Source organism: Xiphias gladius, chromosome 6, assembly GCF_016859285.1.
Source record: "Xiphias gladius isolate SHS-SW01 ecotype Sanya breed wild chromosome 6, ASM1685928v1, whole genome shotgun sequence".
In the NCBI taxonomy this organism is placed as follows: Eukaryota; Metazoa; Chordata; class Actinopteri; order Istiophoriformes; family Xiphiidae; genus Xiphias; species Xiphias gladius.
In genome coordinates this window covers 30,451,291-30,467,051 of record NC_053405.1, presented here as the reverse complement: position 1 = coordinate 30,467,051, position 15,761 = coordinate 30,451,291, and the positions used below count along the sequence as shown (strand labels likewise).

General features: G+C 38.1%; 1 protein-coding gene across 1 annotated transcript; it reads right to left on the bottom strand.

Annotated features, from left to right (window-relative positions):
* Positions 1–111: 111 nt before the first annotated feature.
* hyi (hydroxypyruvate isomerase) lies at positions 112–10,209 on the bottom strand. The gene is made up of 8 exons (XM_040129690.1): positions 9,907–10,209; positions 9,641–9,752; positions 6,214–6,328; positions 3,397–3,475; positions 2,587–2,636; positions 2,430–2,499; positions 397–531; positions 112–311 (listed from the first exon to the last, which is right to left on the bottom strand). The coding sequence occupies exons 1-8, from the start codon at positions 10,103–10,105 to the stop codon at positions 256–258; spliced, it is 816 nt and encodes a 271-aa protein (XP_039985624.1). The 5' UTR covers positions 10,106–10,209; the 3' UTR covers positions 112–255.
* Positions 10,210–15,761: the final 5,552 nt, after the last annotated feature.

The window sequence follows — 15,761 nt, the reverse complement described above, 5'->3', positions numbered from 1 at the left end:
GATATATATATAGAGATATATATAGATATATCTATCTAGCTATCTATATATCTATATACACACACACACATACACACACATATATATATATATATATGATACATATATATAGATACATATATAGATATATATCTACATCTATATCTATAGATATAGATATAGATATAGACACAAACACACACCCAACACCACTGTAATGTGTTTGAACTCCTAGGCAACAGGTTCATAGGTTTGTGGTTGAGAAACTTGTGGCCATCACTTGTTGCGTGTCCAGTAATCCTTGATCCAGCCCAAACCATCTCTTGTGGAGCCTAAAGTGAAGAGAGATGATTATTAACATGTTTTTTTTCTAAATGGGTTCCATAATTAATAAAATTAAAAAAAAAACTCACTCACCTAATGGCTTGTATTCACAGCCAATGTATCCCTGGTAGTCAAGATTTTCCAGTGTGTTGAACAGGTAGCTATAGTTGAGCTCTCCGTTACTGTCAGGCTCATTCCTGCCTGGAACCTGAGCAATCTGAACATGACCTGAGAAAAACAACAGCACATCTTTGACTGCTGTATACAGTTTTTCACCTTTGTTACCTCCAGAGGCCTGATTGAACACGCTCTTTAGTCAACAACACTCTACTTCTCATCATTATAATTGCACAAGTTTATCCTGAGTACCTGAAGAAGCACAGTTCCATGACTTCCCTGACTAAAGGCATTTCTACACCAAGTCTGGGTTTACCTGCGAGATGTTTGCATAAAAGAAAAAGTGGTAATAAAGTTCTTGTGCTTCTAATGATTCTCGCAAATCAAAAATGTGTGTTTTTTATTCCAAATTTCATTGTAAGAAATCAAAGTTTGACCAATACAAATTGTGTGTGTTTAATGACTATATGAGATGGAGAGTGCGGCAACAGCATGACTTTGCCATGTGTCTTATCCAACCTCGTCCATATCCTATTTCGTGAATTATCTGAGTTATCAATACAGGCTGAGGACACCACAACAACAAAAGCTGAAAGATAAAGGTGTATCACACAAGCAAACAAAAGGTAATGATAAAACCTGATAAAGCCACTGTCCACTACCTGTTCAGCAGCAAACAGCAGACAGACACAGTTAGAGACCAGCTGGTGAACATAGTGGAGCATTTAGTAGCTAAAGAGCCAGATGTAGCCCGGTGTATTAACAGCTTGTTCTCCTGCCCCAAAGTGGCCAAAACAATAAATGAATGCATGAAGCCTGAATTATTACCTTCCAAGTATGTTTTAATCAAGCTGCCGGAAACACAGCGCCCCTCAGTGAGGTTGATGATCAAGGCCAGTGACTGACTCATGGGGACACTACATTTTTTGTTGCTTTTACTAAATTCTTTCAACATACACACCAGTCATAAAAAACATATATTTTGCCTCACCATATAAACAGTGTGCCCCAAATTTTCCAATCCCTTCCTGCCTTGGTGACATTACCTAAACCCCCTATCTCCCCCACCTTCAAACAGTTTGCCAATCGACATTTCCAGTGGCATTTCCAAGATCACCTTTATTTATTTTGTAATCATTATGAGGTGTACCCGTTTATTTTGATTATTTTTTGCTTTTTTTTTTATTGAAGTTGTACACCATACAAAAACCATGAACTGTCTTATCTTAGTTTTGGAAGACTGGATTTTTCATTTTTTCTTTTTGTAATTTTTCTGACAGTATCCTATAGAGAAAATGGAAATGACATTATAGAACCTAATATTCTTTCTAGCTGTTTTTAAAGGCAATGCAGAATGCATATGGTCTAGAAGACAATGAGGGACAGTCAGGTTCTCCTCTACATTTTTCCATGAAAGCAATGCTCCAGAATTGAACCAGAGACTGGATGTAATACGTACAGTATGAGCAAAGGTTTAATTCAAAATTCTGTACTATTAATACTGTTAAGCTACCATTACTACTGTTAGCCCGTCTTGAGTTGGTATACTTATTCTGAGCAGCCATCGCTCCATAGTCGTACCACGTAAAACTGGCTAAGGCTGCTTGGTTAAGCACGATAATGTGACACAAAAGCGAAAAGAGAGAAACTCATGTGCACGCACCCTTTGACTCTCATAAACTACTCGATAAATTATAAGGCAAATTATATCACTGGTACAGGCGATGTAATGTAAAAACCATTCCTCAGTCAAAAATATCTTGTTTTATTTTTAATCTGTTATTTTATTAAAAAAGTAAATTATCTTTCAACCCCCAGGTTGAGAACATAGCCATAGGTTAAGGATTTTGAGTACAAGATTTTTATAATTTCTATCATGTTGCAATTAAAGCGAAATGTTTCAAGTGTAAGTGCTGTATCAAAAGTGAAGTGCCAATCTTTATTCATTTTTATGAATATCTTTATTAGTGGGTTGCAGATTTTTCACTGTTTTATCAAATCTTACTTACCAATTAGGGGAATATACTTGGATATGTTTTGTGTCAGGTTTCCATCCATTATTTGCCAGTGAAAGATGTCCTGAAACAGTTCAGACATTTGTTACATCAAGAATTCATCATGTTTTTGTTTTATTTCCAAGTTAAGACAAATTTCCAAAGCACCCACCATTTGCAGCTTGATGTTTGGCTTTCCAACCTTTTCAAGTATTACAGCCGCTAAAGACACAAAAATGAGGATCAACTGAAACACAACTCATGGCAGGTAAATAAGACACACACTAGTGTTTGATTGTGTACAGCATCAAATCTGTCAAGTACACTATTACAAAATGACACACCTTGTTCTGCCTGACACCATTTCCAATTATGGGCATTTAAGGAGTGTTTAATTCAAAATTTAATGACAGTATGTGCCATGTATTTCCATGACTTTTTTACTTTGGAGTCAAAAAAGTCAGCCAGTGAGCCTAATCTGGCCCTCCACTAATTTGGACCCCCCACTAAATCTAAAATTTGGTATGCATCAAATTTTGGGATTTTTTGGAAATGTAAGGTAGATATAAGATAATAAATGTAACACCAATTTGGAATGTCCAATGAAAAATTCTCCAGCAAAACTGGCTTTGAGTTACTATCAAATAATCGATAGCTTCCATGCGCAGAGAGCAGTGTAAGCCAATACTGAGTCTGATTAATAGGTCAGACTATGGACAGCTCCTGCTCAGGTCTCTACCACTCCCAGATAAACACTGTATCTGTGTTCCACAAACAAAAGAGATCTTTATTTTAATAACACAAATTACAACAAGATTTTATTCTTTTCTAACAGCATCAGATCTGTTACATTTGCCTTATTTGCTTATGTTTGCGAGAGCAGGAACAATCAGTCTGTTCTTATATGTCAGTAGTCTCAAGTATATTGAAAGTTTTACATGTTGGTTAGTGATTTTATTGTCTCAGTGGGACAATGTCTTACCCTGATGAGGAGAGTCCAGAAAATACCTGGGATCTGTAACCTTTGTGTTGATTGGTTCAATCAAACCAGTGATTCCTTCCTTTGAGGAACAGAGACATTTCACAAGATTCTGATTAACACTGGGAGCCGCATAAAGTGATAGTTGTGCTCCACTGAGAAAATCAATCTTACATTAGGAACTACAGATGGGTGACAAATTAATGTAAAAAGCTGAATAAATTAGTGGAAAAACATAACGATTGCAGATGCTTCCACACAGGTGCACTGCTTAGTACAGTTTCCACCCAATGCTTAGTGGCCCAGTTGACTCTGATTTTGTATCAAAATGACATGGGGAAAAGATTTAAGTGACTTTGAAAGAGGGTTTCTCTCTCCCTAATCATTACTTCTCTGTAACTGTAATTTGACCCATATAAGGAAGGCAAAATACCAAGATATTAAGTCAAAAACAACAATAAAAAAAAACTTTCCTTTTTAAGGAAAGCTGCATGCTGGAGCTACAGCATTTCTTGTTGAACAGCTGGGCACAATGACTGTGCAGCTTCCTAGGTCTTGTCATCACAGTTAGGTTGCCAGGTTTGCTACAATTGTGTCTGTACAGAGACCAACACTAAAACCTATACCTACAAAACCTGTATTTTGGGAAGATAGATAGACTTATCAACATGAAATAATTCCAACATGTAACTAGGGATGGGAATTGATAAGGTTTTATTGATACCAGAGCCATTATCAATTCTTATCAGTCTGATTCTGTATCAGTTCCCTTAAAATTCTTGATCAATTTTCTGTGGGGAAAAATAGTAGACCTAGACAGGTTTTAAGTGTCAGCGCCACTGTTTTATTATCTCTGAGTCTGAACACAGAGTAATAACAGTAGTAAAAGGCATGCATATGACTCAGGTGTGGATGAAATGAGAGAATATTCGTACAGCATTCATTTTCACTTAGGTTTTCTTAGTCCAAAAAAAAAAAAAACGCTAAGCCTGCCTGCGTGGTGCTAATGTTGTTCTAATATAAGATATTTGCCCGTGGTATCGGACATGCTGCTCGGTTGGGAAGCAGTGCCACTCATGCACTGAGTGTCAAATGCATGGCAATCCTGAAATTTAAGGCGATGCTGCGTAGAAAGATGCATATTACTGATTTTTCCACCCTTACTTGAAATGACCAGTTTACAGACATTAAAACCAGCACTGTTGCCATTTTTCTTCATTTTGGACTGATTCTTTTTCTCTTCCATGACTCCTTTTTGTTGCAAGTTTCAAGCACTGTAGACGCATGAGTTTGATGTCATTGTTTAGCAATGCACAACTGTCAGAAAAATATGCCGGCATTGATAAAAGGAAGCTCGGAGGCATACAATTCCGATGGTTAGTACAATTTGGACCCATTTCTCCAGTTCTCAATTCCCATCCCTACATGTAACTCCCCCTACAACCACAAATAGTTGTTTTTATATTTCTGTCTGATTAAACACAACCCACTCCAATTGACCCAGTGACACAGTTCAAACCCGCATCGGGGGTTCTATCTGTATGGGTCAACCTGCATCAGCTGAACCTTCTTCACGACCCTCTTCTCGACCAGGGTTGGACGGAGGTTGGATGCTTCCCAGCTTTGGTTAACTGGTGTAGCTACAGAAATTTAATAAATGATATTACATTTAAAAGTTATCTAACTGACCCACTGACAAAAAGAGAGAAAGAGAACTGGAAAGTGCAAATGTGGGCGATCGTGAGAGGGAGAATGCCGATGGACAGACAAAGGGGTGAAACTTCACCTTAACTTTTATCTCGTCAATTATTCAATGTAATTCAGCGTAAATCTCAGGTCTATCAGTGAAAGTGTATGACCTACACTGCAGACTGGACTCTGTTGATGGTGAGAGGTTGACAGCAAAGTCTAATCTGGCCTTTCTCATACGAATGGGTCAGACGCTGGTCCAATGCCTGTCAAGTTGACCCATTTCATAGTCACGTCTGCTGACTGAAAGTTGTGTTGGTGAGCTTTGGAGGTGTTGGTAGGTTTACTTTTGAACTTTGGACAAAACCACAACCTATTTTCTCCTGCTTCCAGACTTTATGTTAAGCTAGGCTAACCAAATCCTGACTCCAGCTCCGTACACCCAGACACACAGAAGTATTTCCCAAAACGAACCATTCCTTTACAGATAAGTGAACCGTATTATCATTACTAATTTTTTTTGGCGATTCAATATATTTGACAAGGTAAAAAGTTGTATGTCTTCTGTAGACCTACTGATTTATGAACACATTTCTGATGATATATACAGTACATATATGCTATTAATGTTTTTATTTTTCTTGATCATTTAGATATTAATATCTGTTGACCCGACAGGTGTCAGTAGTAATTTTTTTAACTCATGCTTACTAATTTTCTAACAAACTTTGATCTGATTTTGGACAGAGCTATGTTGCTATACTTCAGATGTTATCTTTGATACCCCTTAAACATTTATCAGAACATTACAATATTGTTTAGTATTGTGTTTTGCTAATTCATGTGCATAAATCATTAATTCAAAAGAACAAATTAGTAATTTGTGTGGATGAATGTTTTTTTTTCCCCTGAGACTTACACTTCTCATTCTTGGAGTATATTGTATAGTATACATCTTATATTACATTAAATTCATGTAAATGTCAGCTGAATGTCCATATGTACATATCTTCTATTTGTTTTAACATGACAAATATCCTAATTTTTCTTTGTTGTATCCTGCTTCAGAAATCCAGTTTCTTTCCATTCTCCTCATGTTGTTGGTATGTTGGACCGTAAAAAGTCACCTACCTTTGACAGAATATCAGCAGCATAGTTAAGGTTCTGTACAAAGACGGCCTCCATCTCCTTAGCAACCGCTGTCCTTTGTGAGCCCACAGGCACCCTCCCTGCCATCAGGTGGATCCTGGTAATAAAACATGGAAAAGATGACACACTGCTTTCAGTACTGCTGCTGAAACGTTTTGTCCTCTCTTTGCAATATCTAAGCCAAGTAAATTGTGTGAGCCTTTCCTGTTGGAAAGAGTAGGTCACTGCCTTTTTCAACAAGAGATCACCTGCTGGTTCCTCGTCTGAATTGTCCTCATCAGAAATTTGGGACTATAATGGCACAGGAGCTGGGTCCAAAATTAGCAACCACCACTCGCCAAATGCGAGTAAAAATCTAAGCTGCCATATAAAATAAATGATGTCTGTCATAATGGCGGGTCGCTGAAATAGGCCTAATTTCACTACAAACTTTTACCACTAAAACATATAAGTTGATTAGCTGTGTTTCGCAATTCTTTGATTGACCCTCACTGTCCACCGTTGCTAAAGCTCAAGAGATGTGATGATGTCTTTGATGATGCGCCAGGGACACTGCATCAAACTAAACCTAGCTCTAAGCACTAACCATTATGAGACTCTGCAAACATGTTGTGGCACATTGCCAGAGTAGAGCAAAAACAAAGGAAAAAGGAAGAGCACAGTGGAAGTACGGCTAAAAGAAAATTAACAAGAAGTGGTGTTAAGAGGGTAAGGTGAGATAGGCTTTTTAATGACAGCAACACTAGTACAATGAGCTGCAGCAATGCAATAGGAAAATTCTCCGTATGGCCCATCCAACTATGACACACAGTCCTCAATGTGTTTGTGAGAGAGAGAGAGAGAGAGAGAGCAGGGCAAGGATGGGCTGATTTAATCAATGTGCTGCGCTCTACAATGAAGCAACAGAGCAAAACATTACATTAGAGATCTTTTATGTTATTATGAGAAGTGTGAAAATATTTTGTTACCAGTGCCAGAACCAGCAACCGTCTTTCCTTGCAGGTTAAGTCCACATACCTGTGCTGAATGCTGTTACTCAGTGCTCCGGTCAAGTGATTATATGTCAGTTTATTCTGACACAGCCTACATACAACCATATTTTAATTGTCTAGATCAAAATCCTGCCAAACTGCGCTGGTTTTACGAGATGTCTTCTGTCACACTTTCCACTTTGCTTGTTTACAACATCCAGGCACTAGTGTGGGGAGAAGGGTGCCGTCTGCTTGGGCAACCAAAAGGTCACAGTCTGGAGTCCTGTAAAGGCTGCAAATTAATCAGTGTATTCCAGTCCCTTTTTTCCCCTGGAAGTTTGCTGTGCTTGATCTGAGAAGCACCTGTTTCAGCCGCATACTGCTGGAAGATGCAAAGAGAACCCTTTTATATCTATGTTTACATGTGCATTGACTTCACAGAAGTGTAACTCGGCTCAACTCTTTTGGGGTTGTCACTACAAGTGACACAGGAGTAATCTGATTCATTGTATAAAAAATGTTTATTATCCCAGTTTTAAGACACTTACAAAGTCAGCCTACTTTCCCTTTAAAATAATGAATGAGTTAATTAAAGAACTTATTTCTCAACAAGGTTTATAAGTCTCTGTTATTTTAATTTGAGGCTTTAAACATTTCTGTTTGCCAATGCCTGGGGCTATTCATTTCTATCTTTCACAGAACTGTATTTTTTTGGTTCCTTCTGTCTAAGTCCATTTTACCTTATTTTTATTTTCAGTTTTAGTTTATTCTTTTTTAAAACGATTTATATGTAGTGCTGTCAGGATACCAAAATCATGACCTTGATATGATACCTGCCTCAATATCTCAATACTGATACTGGAATGGTACCACAAGCCTTTCTTCTTTAATTGTCAATTTAATTTTACTAAATAGAAAACCAGACACTGCACTCAGTAGAGTGCAGATTTCCACCAAGGAAGTGTATTGAGTCATTAGTGTTCAGTCTGCTTTAGTGCACTAGTGTAGTGCGAAGGCTAATAATCCTAGGTTTGAGCTTCATCACCATGATGTGCCAGACTTACTGTTAATATAATTATGTTTATTATTTTCCTGCTCAATAAAATTATAGTTAATGTGCTGTTAAGTGTTATATTGTTTGTTTGTTTTTTCATACACGTGTTTTTGACATTAAATTAATAAATGTATTACATTAATAACTAGATTATTGTAAATAATTAAATTGAGGTCATAGTGTTATCAAAGCTTTTACATGGTATGCAGTAATCGGATGTCCCCTAAACTTCAGTTGTGATTTCTTATCGATTAAAATTTACATGCCCTGATTACCATTACTGGTAGTGTTTGAGTATAAACTGATCATTTATAACTGGTGTTGTTGATCTGCATACTTCTGAATGCCTGATTTTTAGCAGCTTTTAAGATATGGTAAAGTTAACAGTAATACTTTGAAAGTTGCATATAGAGATGTTTGCCCCACTTAAGTTAGCTGAAAAGATAAAGCCAAATTAAACAGTTATCATTGCCCTCTTGCCTCGTCAAATGAAAAAAAACGCATGTCAAAAAAAAATCACAATCGTTTTACCTGTATTTGAGATTATAGGCATTATGTAATTTTGTTAGCTATACATGAATTCTTTGGACACATCAGCATTTTGTCGGCGAGATGCTTTGCCAAGTTGGACATGTTGCCTCCCTTGGTTTGCAAAGGATTAAAACGTCTTTTACAGATGGGCCTTGTGCTGTCCGTGGGCTTTCCCTGACTGCTGACTGCCATATTTCCCTTCGTGCATCTGCTTTGTTGACAAGACGTGGACAGTAAGCAGGAGTGCTTGTATTTGCACCCATGCCGCTGGTTTTGAGGCTTTGATGGTGAGTGGAATCAGGAAGCTGAGCGCTGCGCACACACACACTGTCCCGCTGTCGCACATCAACACAGCTAAGGAAATACGGCTCTTATTAAAACACCATAATTATTAGGAAGTAATGAATTACAATGTTAATTACAAAGTATCGGTACTAATAAATGGGGTATAGTACCTTTTTTTAGCAGCAGGGTGTTGCAATACCTTTTTATACCTATATATACACACACACACACACACACACACACACACACATATATATATATATATATAGATATATATATATATATATACACATATATATATATGCATACATATATGCATACTGTACAACACTATTTACATGGTTCTTTTTATACTGCTTTGTGTTTCTGTCATAACTTTATAACTGTCCTTTTTAAATGTTATGTAAAGTGCACTGAATTGCTTTGTTGAAAGGTGCTGCACCAATAAACTTGCTTTTACTTGCCTTCAGTAGGCACAAGGAAATTTGTTATGCTATACACTTTTCACGGTGCAAGATATTGGTGAAAAAGAAGTGTTCCACCTATCTTCACTCTGCCGATGCCTCACCTTTTGCAGTCCAAAGTTTTTGCATATTTTAAAGCTAGATCCAGACTCTGTCTGAACTCCGCCTCTCTTCCAGGAACTGCTCCAAGACCAAGATCACCTGCCTTTACATCTCCTGCAAACAAACAGACGTTTTATTATTACCACCATCATCATCATCATCATCCTGTAATTATTACGAACCATTTCAGTATCAGCACTGGCTGGCTGAAATGAACAGCTGTTGACTGGACCTCAGAGCGTGGCCCGTGTTGGGCCGGACAGTTTACCGGGTGGGGTGTTGATGAGGACCACTTCCACGCCCGTAGCCTCTTTGGCCCTCTGAAGCTCATGCAGCTCGGAGTCGTAGAGCCATGCTGCCTCCACAGCCTGAAAGCCAGCCGAGGAAGCAGCGTATATTCTCTGGCTGAAGTCTGGCAGTTCCGTGAACAGCCAGGAAATATTCGCACAAAACCTCAGCGGAGCCATACTGGATCAACCACAAAGGCCAACGAACGTGCGTTCAGCCTGTGCGATGGACTTTTAACCTGCCAACAGCCAGTCCAGACCCGTCAATTTACAGTGCTCCAATGTTAAAGCGGAAACGGAGGGGGAAACCTTCAAGACAAAACTGCACATATGACCTGCAATTTAGAAAACTGCAGTTCGGCAACAGCGTTATGACAGAAATAAAGCTAAGAATATAATCAAATTAATGTACAACCATTGATATTAAAATGTTTAGGAAAAAGCGTAAATTAGACACAGACTGATGGCCAAACAAAAATTAGCTCCTTCGTTGAACGACCCTTTGCTTTACTACGTTGGGAATAGCATTTAAGAAAAATATTCGTTTTTATTTCCGCTTGCTGACATTCTTCATCTAGCTATATTAATTTGAATGTCTGCGCTTTGCAAATCGTCGCAGAAAGGGCGTAATGGTTTTATTTTGAAAATGTCAAGAGATGTAGTACGTCTTAAAGTGTCTAACTTGACCACAGTGGAGCGTTTTATTATTGTCACATGACAGCATGATCCCTGGGGTCAGTTCCGGAAAGAGGTTTAAAAAACTTTGAGCCGAACCCTGAACTCTGAGTTGATGAATCCGGATAGGAAACTCCGAGTACTCGGTTCCGGAACAGTGGATTGAATTAGTTCAGTCAACTCTGACTGAGTTCACTATGAGTTAAGCGCGTGCGTGACGACTTCAAAAAGCCATGCAGCTCTGATACCTGGAACATTTAGGCAAGACACATTTTTATTGTATAGCATAAACATAGGCAACTCAAAGTGCTTTACAGAATACAAAGCAAAAAAGTGATTAAAAACTATTAAAAAAAATAAAGCAGGTTACAGACACAGAGAGTAAAAAATTTTATTTAAAAATAAACAATCGAAAGCATACAATTAAAACAACAGCAAACAATCAAAAACACACAGCTGTTAATTAAAAGCATTTTTAAATAGGTGCTGTTAATTTTCAAAATGCGAGCAGCATGGAAGCTAAAGGCAGCTTCACTATGTTTAGTTTTAACTCTGGGAACAACCATTAATCCAGACTTTAGACGTCTGGAGGGTTTGGTCTGGATTAGGAGACCTGATAAATATCTTTGACCCAAAACCGTTCAGGGATTTGTGGACAAGCAATAGTATTTGGAAGTTGATTCTCTGAGAAACTGGAAGCCAGTATAGCAATTTAGAGAAAGAGTGGAGTAACGTTGCCGAGAGAGGATCGCTGCAACACAGGTTTATAGCCTACTAGTAGTTACTACTTCTGTATCCTCTCATGTTAGTCAGAGGGCAGACTGGACACTACAGTGACTCACTATCGCCTGAGGTTCAAAGCAGTATTACGAAATGGAACAGGTTGGGACTAGCTGGTTAGCATGCTAACTTCAGTAGATATCTCTGCAGATATATGGATGTATTTGACTTAGCATCAAAACTGTTATTTCTTCACATAAAATTAGTTAATTTTTGAATGTTTTAAACTTAAATACTTACATACTGCCCCTTTAAAATTAATCAAAAGCCACTCCATTTGTGCGGACACATCTGATCATCACTTCTATTAATCGCAAGATACACTTATCAGCCACAACATTAAAACCAGTTACTAGATTTAAGATTGAGGGCAAATGTCAGCGTAAATGGTGTAAAACCACACTGCAGTTGATTATAAGGACTTGCCCAGTAAATATAGCAAAGAAATGAAAAAATCTAGACAGCATTACTTTTCTCAAATTATTACCGACAATTTGAATAACTTCTAAGTTTCTGTTTAGTACAATGGATTAACTGGTTTATCCTCTTAGACCAATACCTGCTGAGCCCACTCTTCAGAGGAATGTAATGAATTTTTTAAAATATCCAATATTAGGAATAAGATTATGGCTTACTTTCTGGTGGGTGTGACCTCTCTTCTTCCACAATCTCAACTCAGTGAAATGTTGCCAACACTCTTTTCAACTTCTGTCGTACATAACGAAGTGAACTACAAGAAATGGTACAACAGTTATGTTTTGCAACATGCACTCTTGAACCAGTGCCTATTAAATTGTTCAAAAATGTTTTCAGCTGTTTGGTAGATGAAGTTAAGATTGTTCATGCCTTCCTAATCTCTGAAGTACACCCAACAGGTTGTAAACATGCTATTATAACACAGCGACAGCCTGTAAATGTCTGTTGTAGTCATCTAGAAGCTTCTTGCACCTGTCTGGTGGTAGTTTCTGCCAATTTTCCATTGCTATGCATTTAAGCTCTTTTACATTTGCAGGAGTCCTTTTTGCGAAGGCAAATTTCAGCTCTCTCCACAGGTTTTCAATGGGATTTACGTCATTTAGGTCATTGCAGGTCATTGCAGGTCACATTGTTGGCCAGTTTAAAACAGTCCATCTTTTCCTTTTCAACCATTCTTTTCTGCTGTTGGATGTGGGCTTTGGGTTGTCGTCCAGCTGAAAGATGAAAGACCTTTGCCTCAAAGTTTTCTGACACTGGGTAACACATTTTGCTGTAAAATGCCATGGTAATCTTCTGATTTCATCATCCCATTGATACATTCACTGCCTCCAGTATCAGAGCCAGTAAAGCAGCTCCACAGCATGATAGAACCTCCACTATGTTTTACTGTATGTAGTGTATTCTTTTCCGTATGGGCTTCATTTCGTTTCCTATAAACAAACTGATGCACTGCATTCCCAAAGAGTTCTATTTGGTTTCATCTGTCCATAGAACATGATCTCAGACAGACTGTTGCTTATCTATGAAAGCTTTTGCAAACATTAGTCTTGCCTTTTTATACCTTTCTTTCAATAGTGGTATCCTCCTTGGCCTTCACCCATGGAAGCCTAATTAGTTTAGTGTGCTGTGTATGGTACGGGCTTAAACCACCACTCCAGTTGCTCCAGGTCAGCCTGAAGATCCTTAGATGTCTTGCATGGTGTTTTTTTTTTCACAATTTGCATCAACCTTCGCAGACTTCTCTCATTGAGTTTCTTCTTAGCAGCATGTCCTAGAAGCGTCTTAACAGTTTTATGACGGTGAAATTTCTTGATAACAGGGATTTCAAGATCTTTGGCGATTGCCTTGTAGCCTTTGGAATTGTTATGTTTTTGATAAAAGCTTTTCTGATCCTCTCAGACAGCTATATTGTCTTTGCCATTGTGAAAAAGAAACTGGAAAGAATCAGCCCCTTTTTATGCAGTAAAACCATAATTCCTTGGTTAATTCAGGTCACATGAAACCTCAAAAATATAAACTATGTGATTATTTGCATAGGAAAGGTATGTTTAGAGTACAACATAACACAGAAACAGCACTGGTGACAGTTGCCAGCAATCTTCTCATGGCCTCAGACATTCAGAATCAGAAAAATTTTATTGATCCTCACAGGGAAATTGCTTTGTTAAAATTGCTCAACATGCAGTTAGGCAAGAAGAAGTAAATAAATAAAAAGTTAAAAACTACAATAAAATTTAAAAAAATAAATAAATAATCAGTAAGTGAATAGAAAAATGTACGAATGCAAATGTCCAAAAATTAATGTGCGAAGTAGAATCGCCACACCTCTTTAACATTAATATAGAGCAGGTTGAAGATCCTGTCTCCACTGATAGTATAGTGCAGTCCACAAGCTGAATGAAAGTGGGGCAAGTCTTGTTTTGGATTTTGTAGGTGCTCAAGCTTATAAATTTTGGCTACCATAAATAATTAATAATTATATTAAGTAATAGGATTGAATCCACATTTAATGCACCTCAGAGCACCACCCGTAAAAATGGTGATGCATGCTCAAAATATACCTATTGTAATGTTGTATCGCTAGGCAGGGACTCAAAAGCAAATCTTTTACTGAAGCAATGGTCAGTACATGGGCAGGCAGTCATGAACAGGCAAATAAAAACCATTTGACTAGGCAAAGGTGGGATAAAAAAAAAAAAAAACAGAGACTAAGTCATATGTAGAGAAAAAACTTTAGGAAGAATGCTGGAATACTTGTTACTGGGAATGAAGAACTCTGGCAGAGAGGGAGGGAGCATAGAGACTAAATACACTGGGAGATGGGAGACACAAGGAGACACAGGTGCAACACATTAAGGCGTGGCAGACAATCACAATAGCGGGAAAGACACAAGGGCAGGAATGGCAAGGATTGGAATGTGAAGCTCCCTCTGGTGCTGATGGCCATCTGGTCCAACCCGCACCGCATGCCCTTGGAGATGATGACTTAGGAGAGAGATTACCCTCCTGCTGCACCTCCATGTACTCCACTGGCCTCTCAGTCCCCAACTCTGTCAGCCTCAGCACACTCCAAAAAACACATGGGTGAACTCGACAAGGAAATGCCAGAAATCCAACAGAGACTCCTCCTCCAACAAGAACAATTACAGAGCCTGGGTAGAATCCTCCAACATAACATAGTCACTATGTACTTACATTCTGCTCTCCTTAAAAACAATTTGCATGTCTTAGAGATTCTTTCAGAGATTTAATGCAGAGAAACTAATTTCAGAGAAATTAGTTCCTAAGTCAACACCCTGAGTAGCAGAAGGATTCCAGCTTATATTGTTTCCCTAGACCTTGTTCAGCAAGTATATACACCACCACAATGGATTTGAAACAAAACCATCAAGGTGTGATTGAAGCATAGACTTTTAGCTTTAATTCAAGGGGGTTGACAAAAATATCACATGAACCATTTAGGAATTAAGCCATTTTTATCCATAGTCCCTCATTTTCAGAGGCTCAATAGTAATTCAAAAATGGACTGACAATCAGTTTCATGGACAGGTGTGGCATGTTCCCTCATCAATTCATGACAAATTAAGCAGATTAAAGTTCTGGAGTTGATTCCAAGTGTGGAATTTACATGTGGTAGCTGTTCATGGGAACTATCAATATGTGGTCGAAAGAGGTATTGATGCAAATGAAGGCCATCATTAGGCTGAAAAACAAACCTATCAGACAGATCGTACTAAGTTTAAAAGTTCATCTGTCAAACATGGTAAAGACAGTGTTATGGCATTGGCATGGCTGCTAATGGGACTGGGTCACTGGTATTTATTGGTGATGTGACTTCTGATAGAAGTAGTACGATGGATTCTGAAGTATATAGGGCTATACCATCTGCTCAGATTCAGCCAAATGCTGCAAAACTAAAAGGATGGTGCTTCACAGTACAGATGGATAATAACACAAAACATACTGTGAAAGAAACCCAAAAGCTTTTCAAGGCAAAGAAATGGAATATTCTTCAATGGCCAAGTCAGTCCCAATGAACCCAATTGAACATGTTTTTCCCTTACTGAAGACAAAACTGAGGGTAGAAAGATCAACCAACAAGCAGCAATTGAAGGCAGCTGCAGTAAAGGCCTGGCAAAGAATCTCAAGAGAGGAAATTTAGTATTTGGTGATGTCCATGGGTTCCAGAATTCAAGCAGACATTGACCGCAAATGATTTTCATCCAAGTATTCAAAATAATCCTTATATTAATGATTATGTTGGATTGTCCAATTACTTTTGAGCCTCTGAAAATAAGGGACTATGTATAGAATGGCTGTAAATTCTAAATGGTTAATGTGATATTTTTATTAAACCCTTGAATTACAGCTGGAAGTCTACTCTTCAATCACATCTTGATGTTTT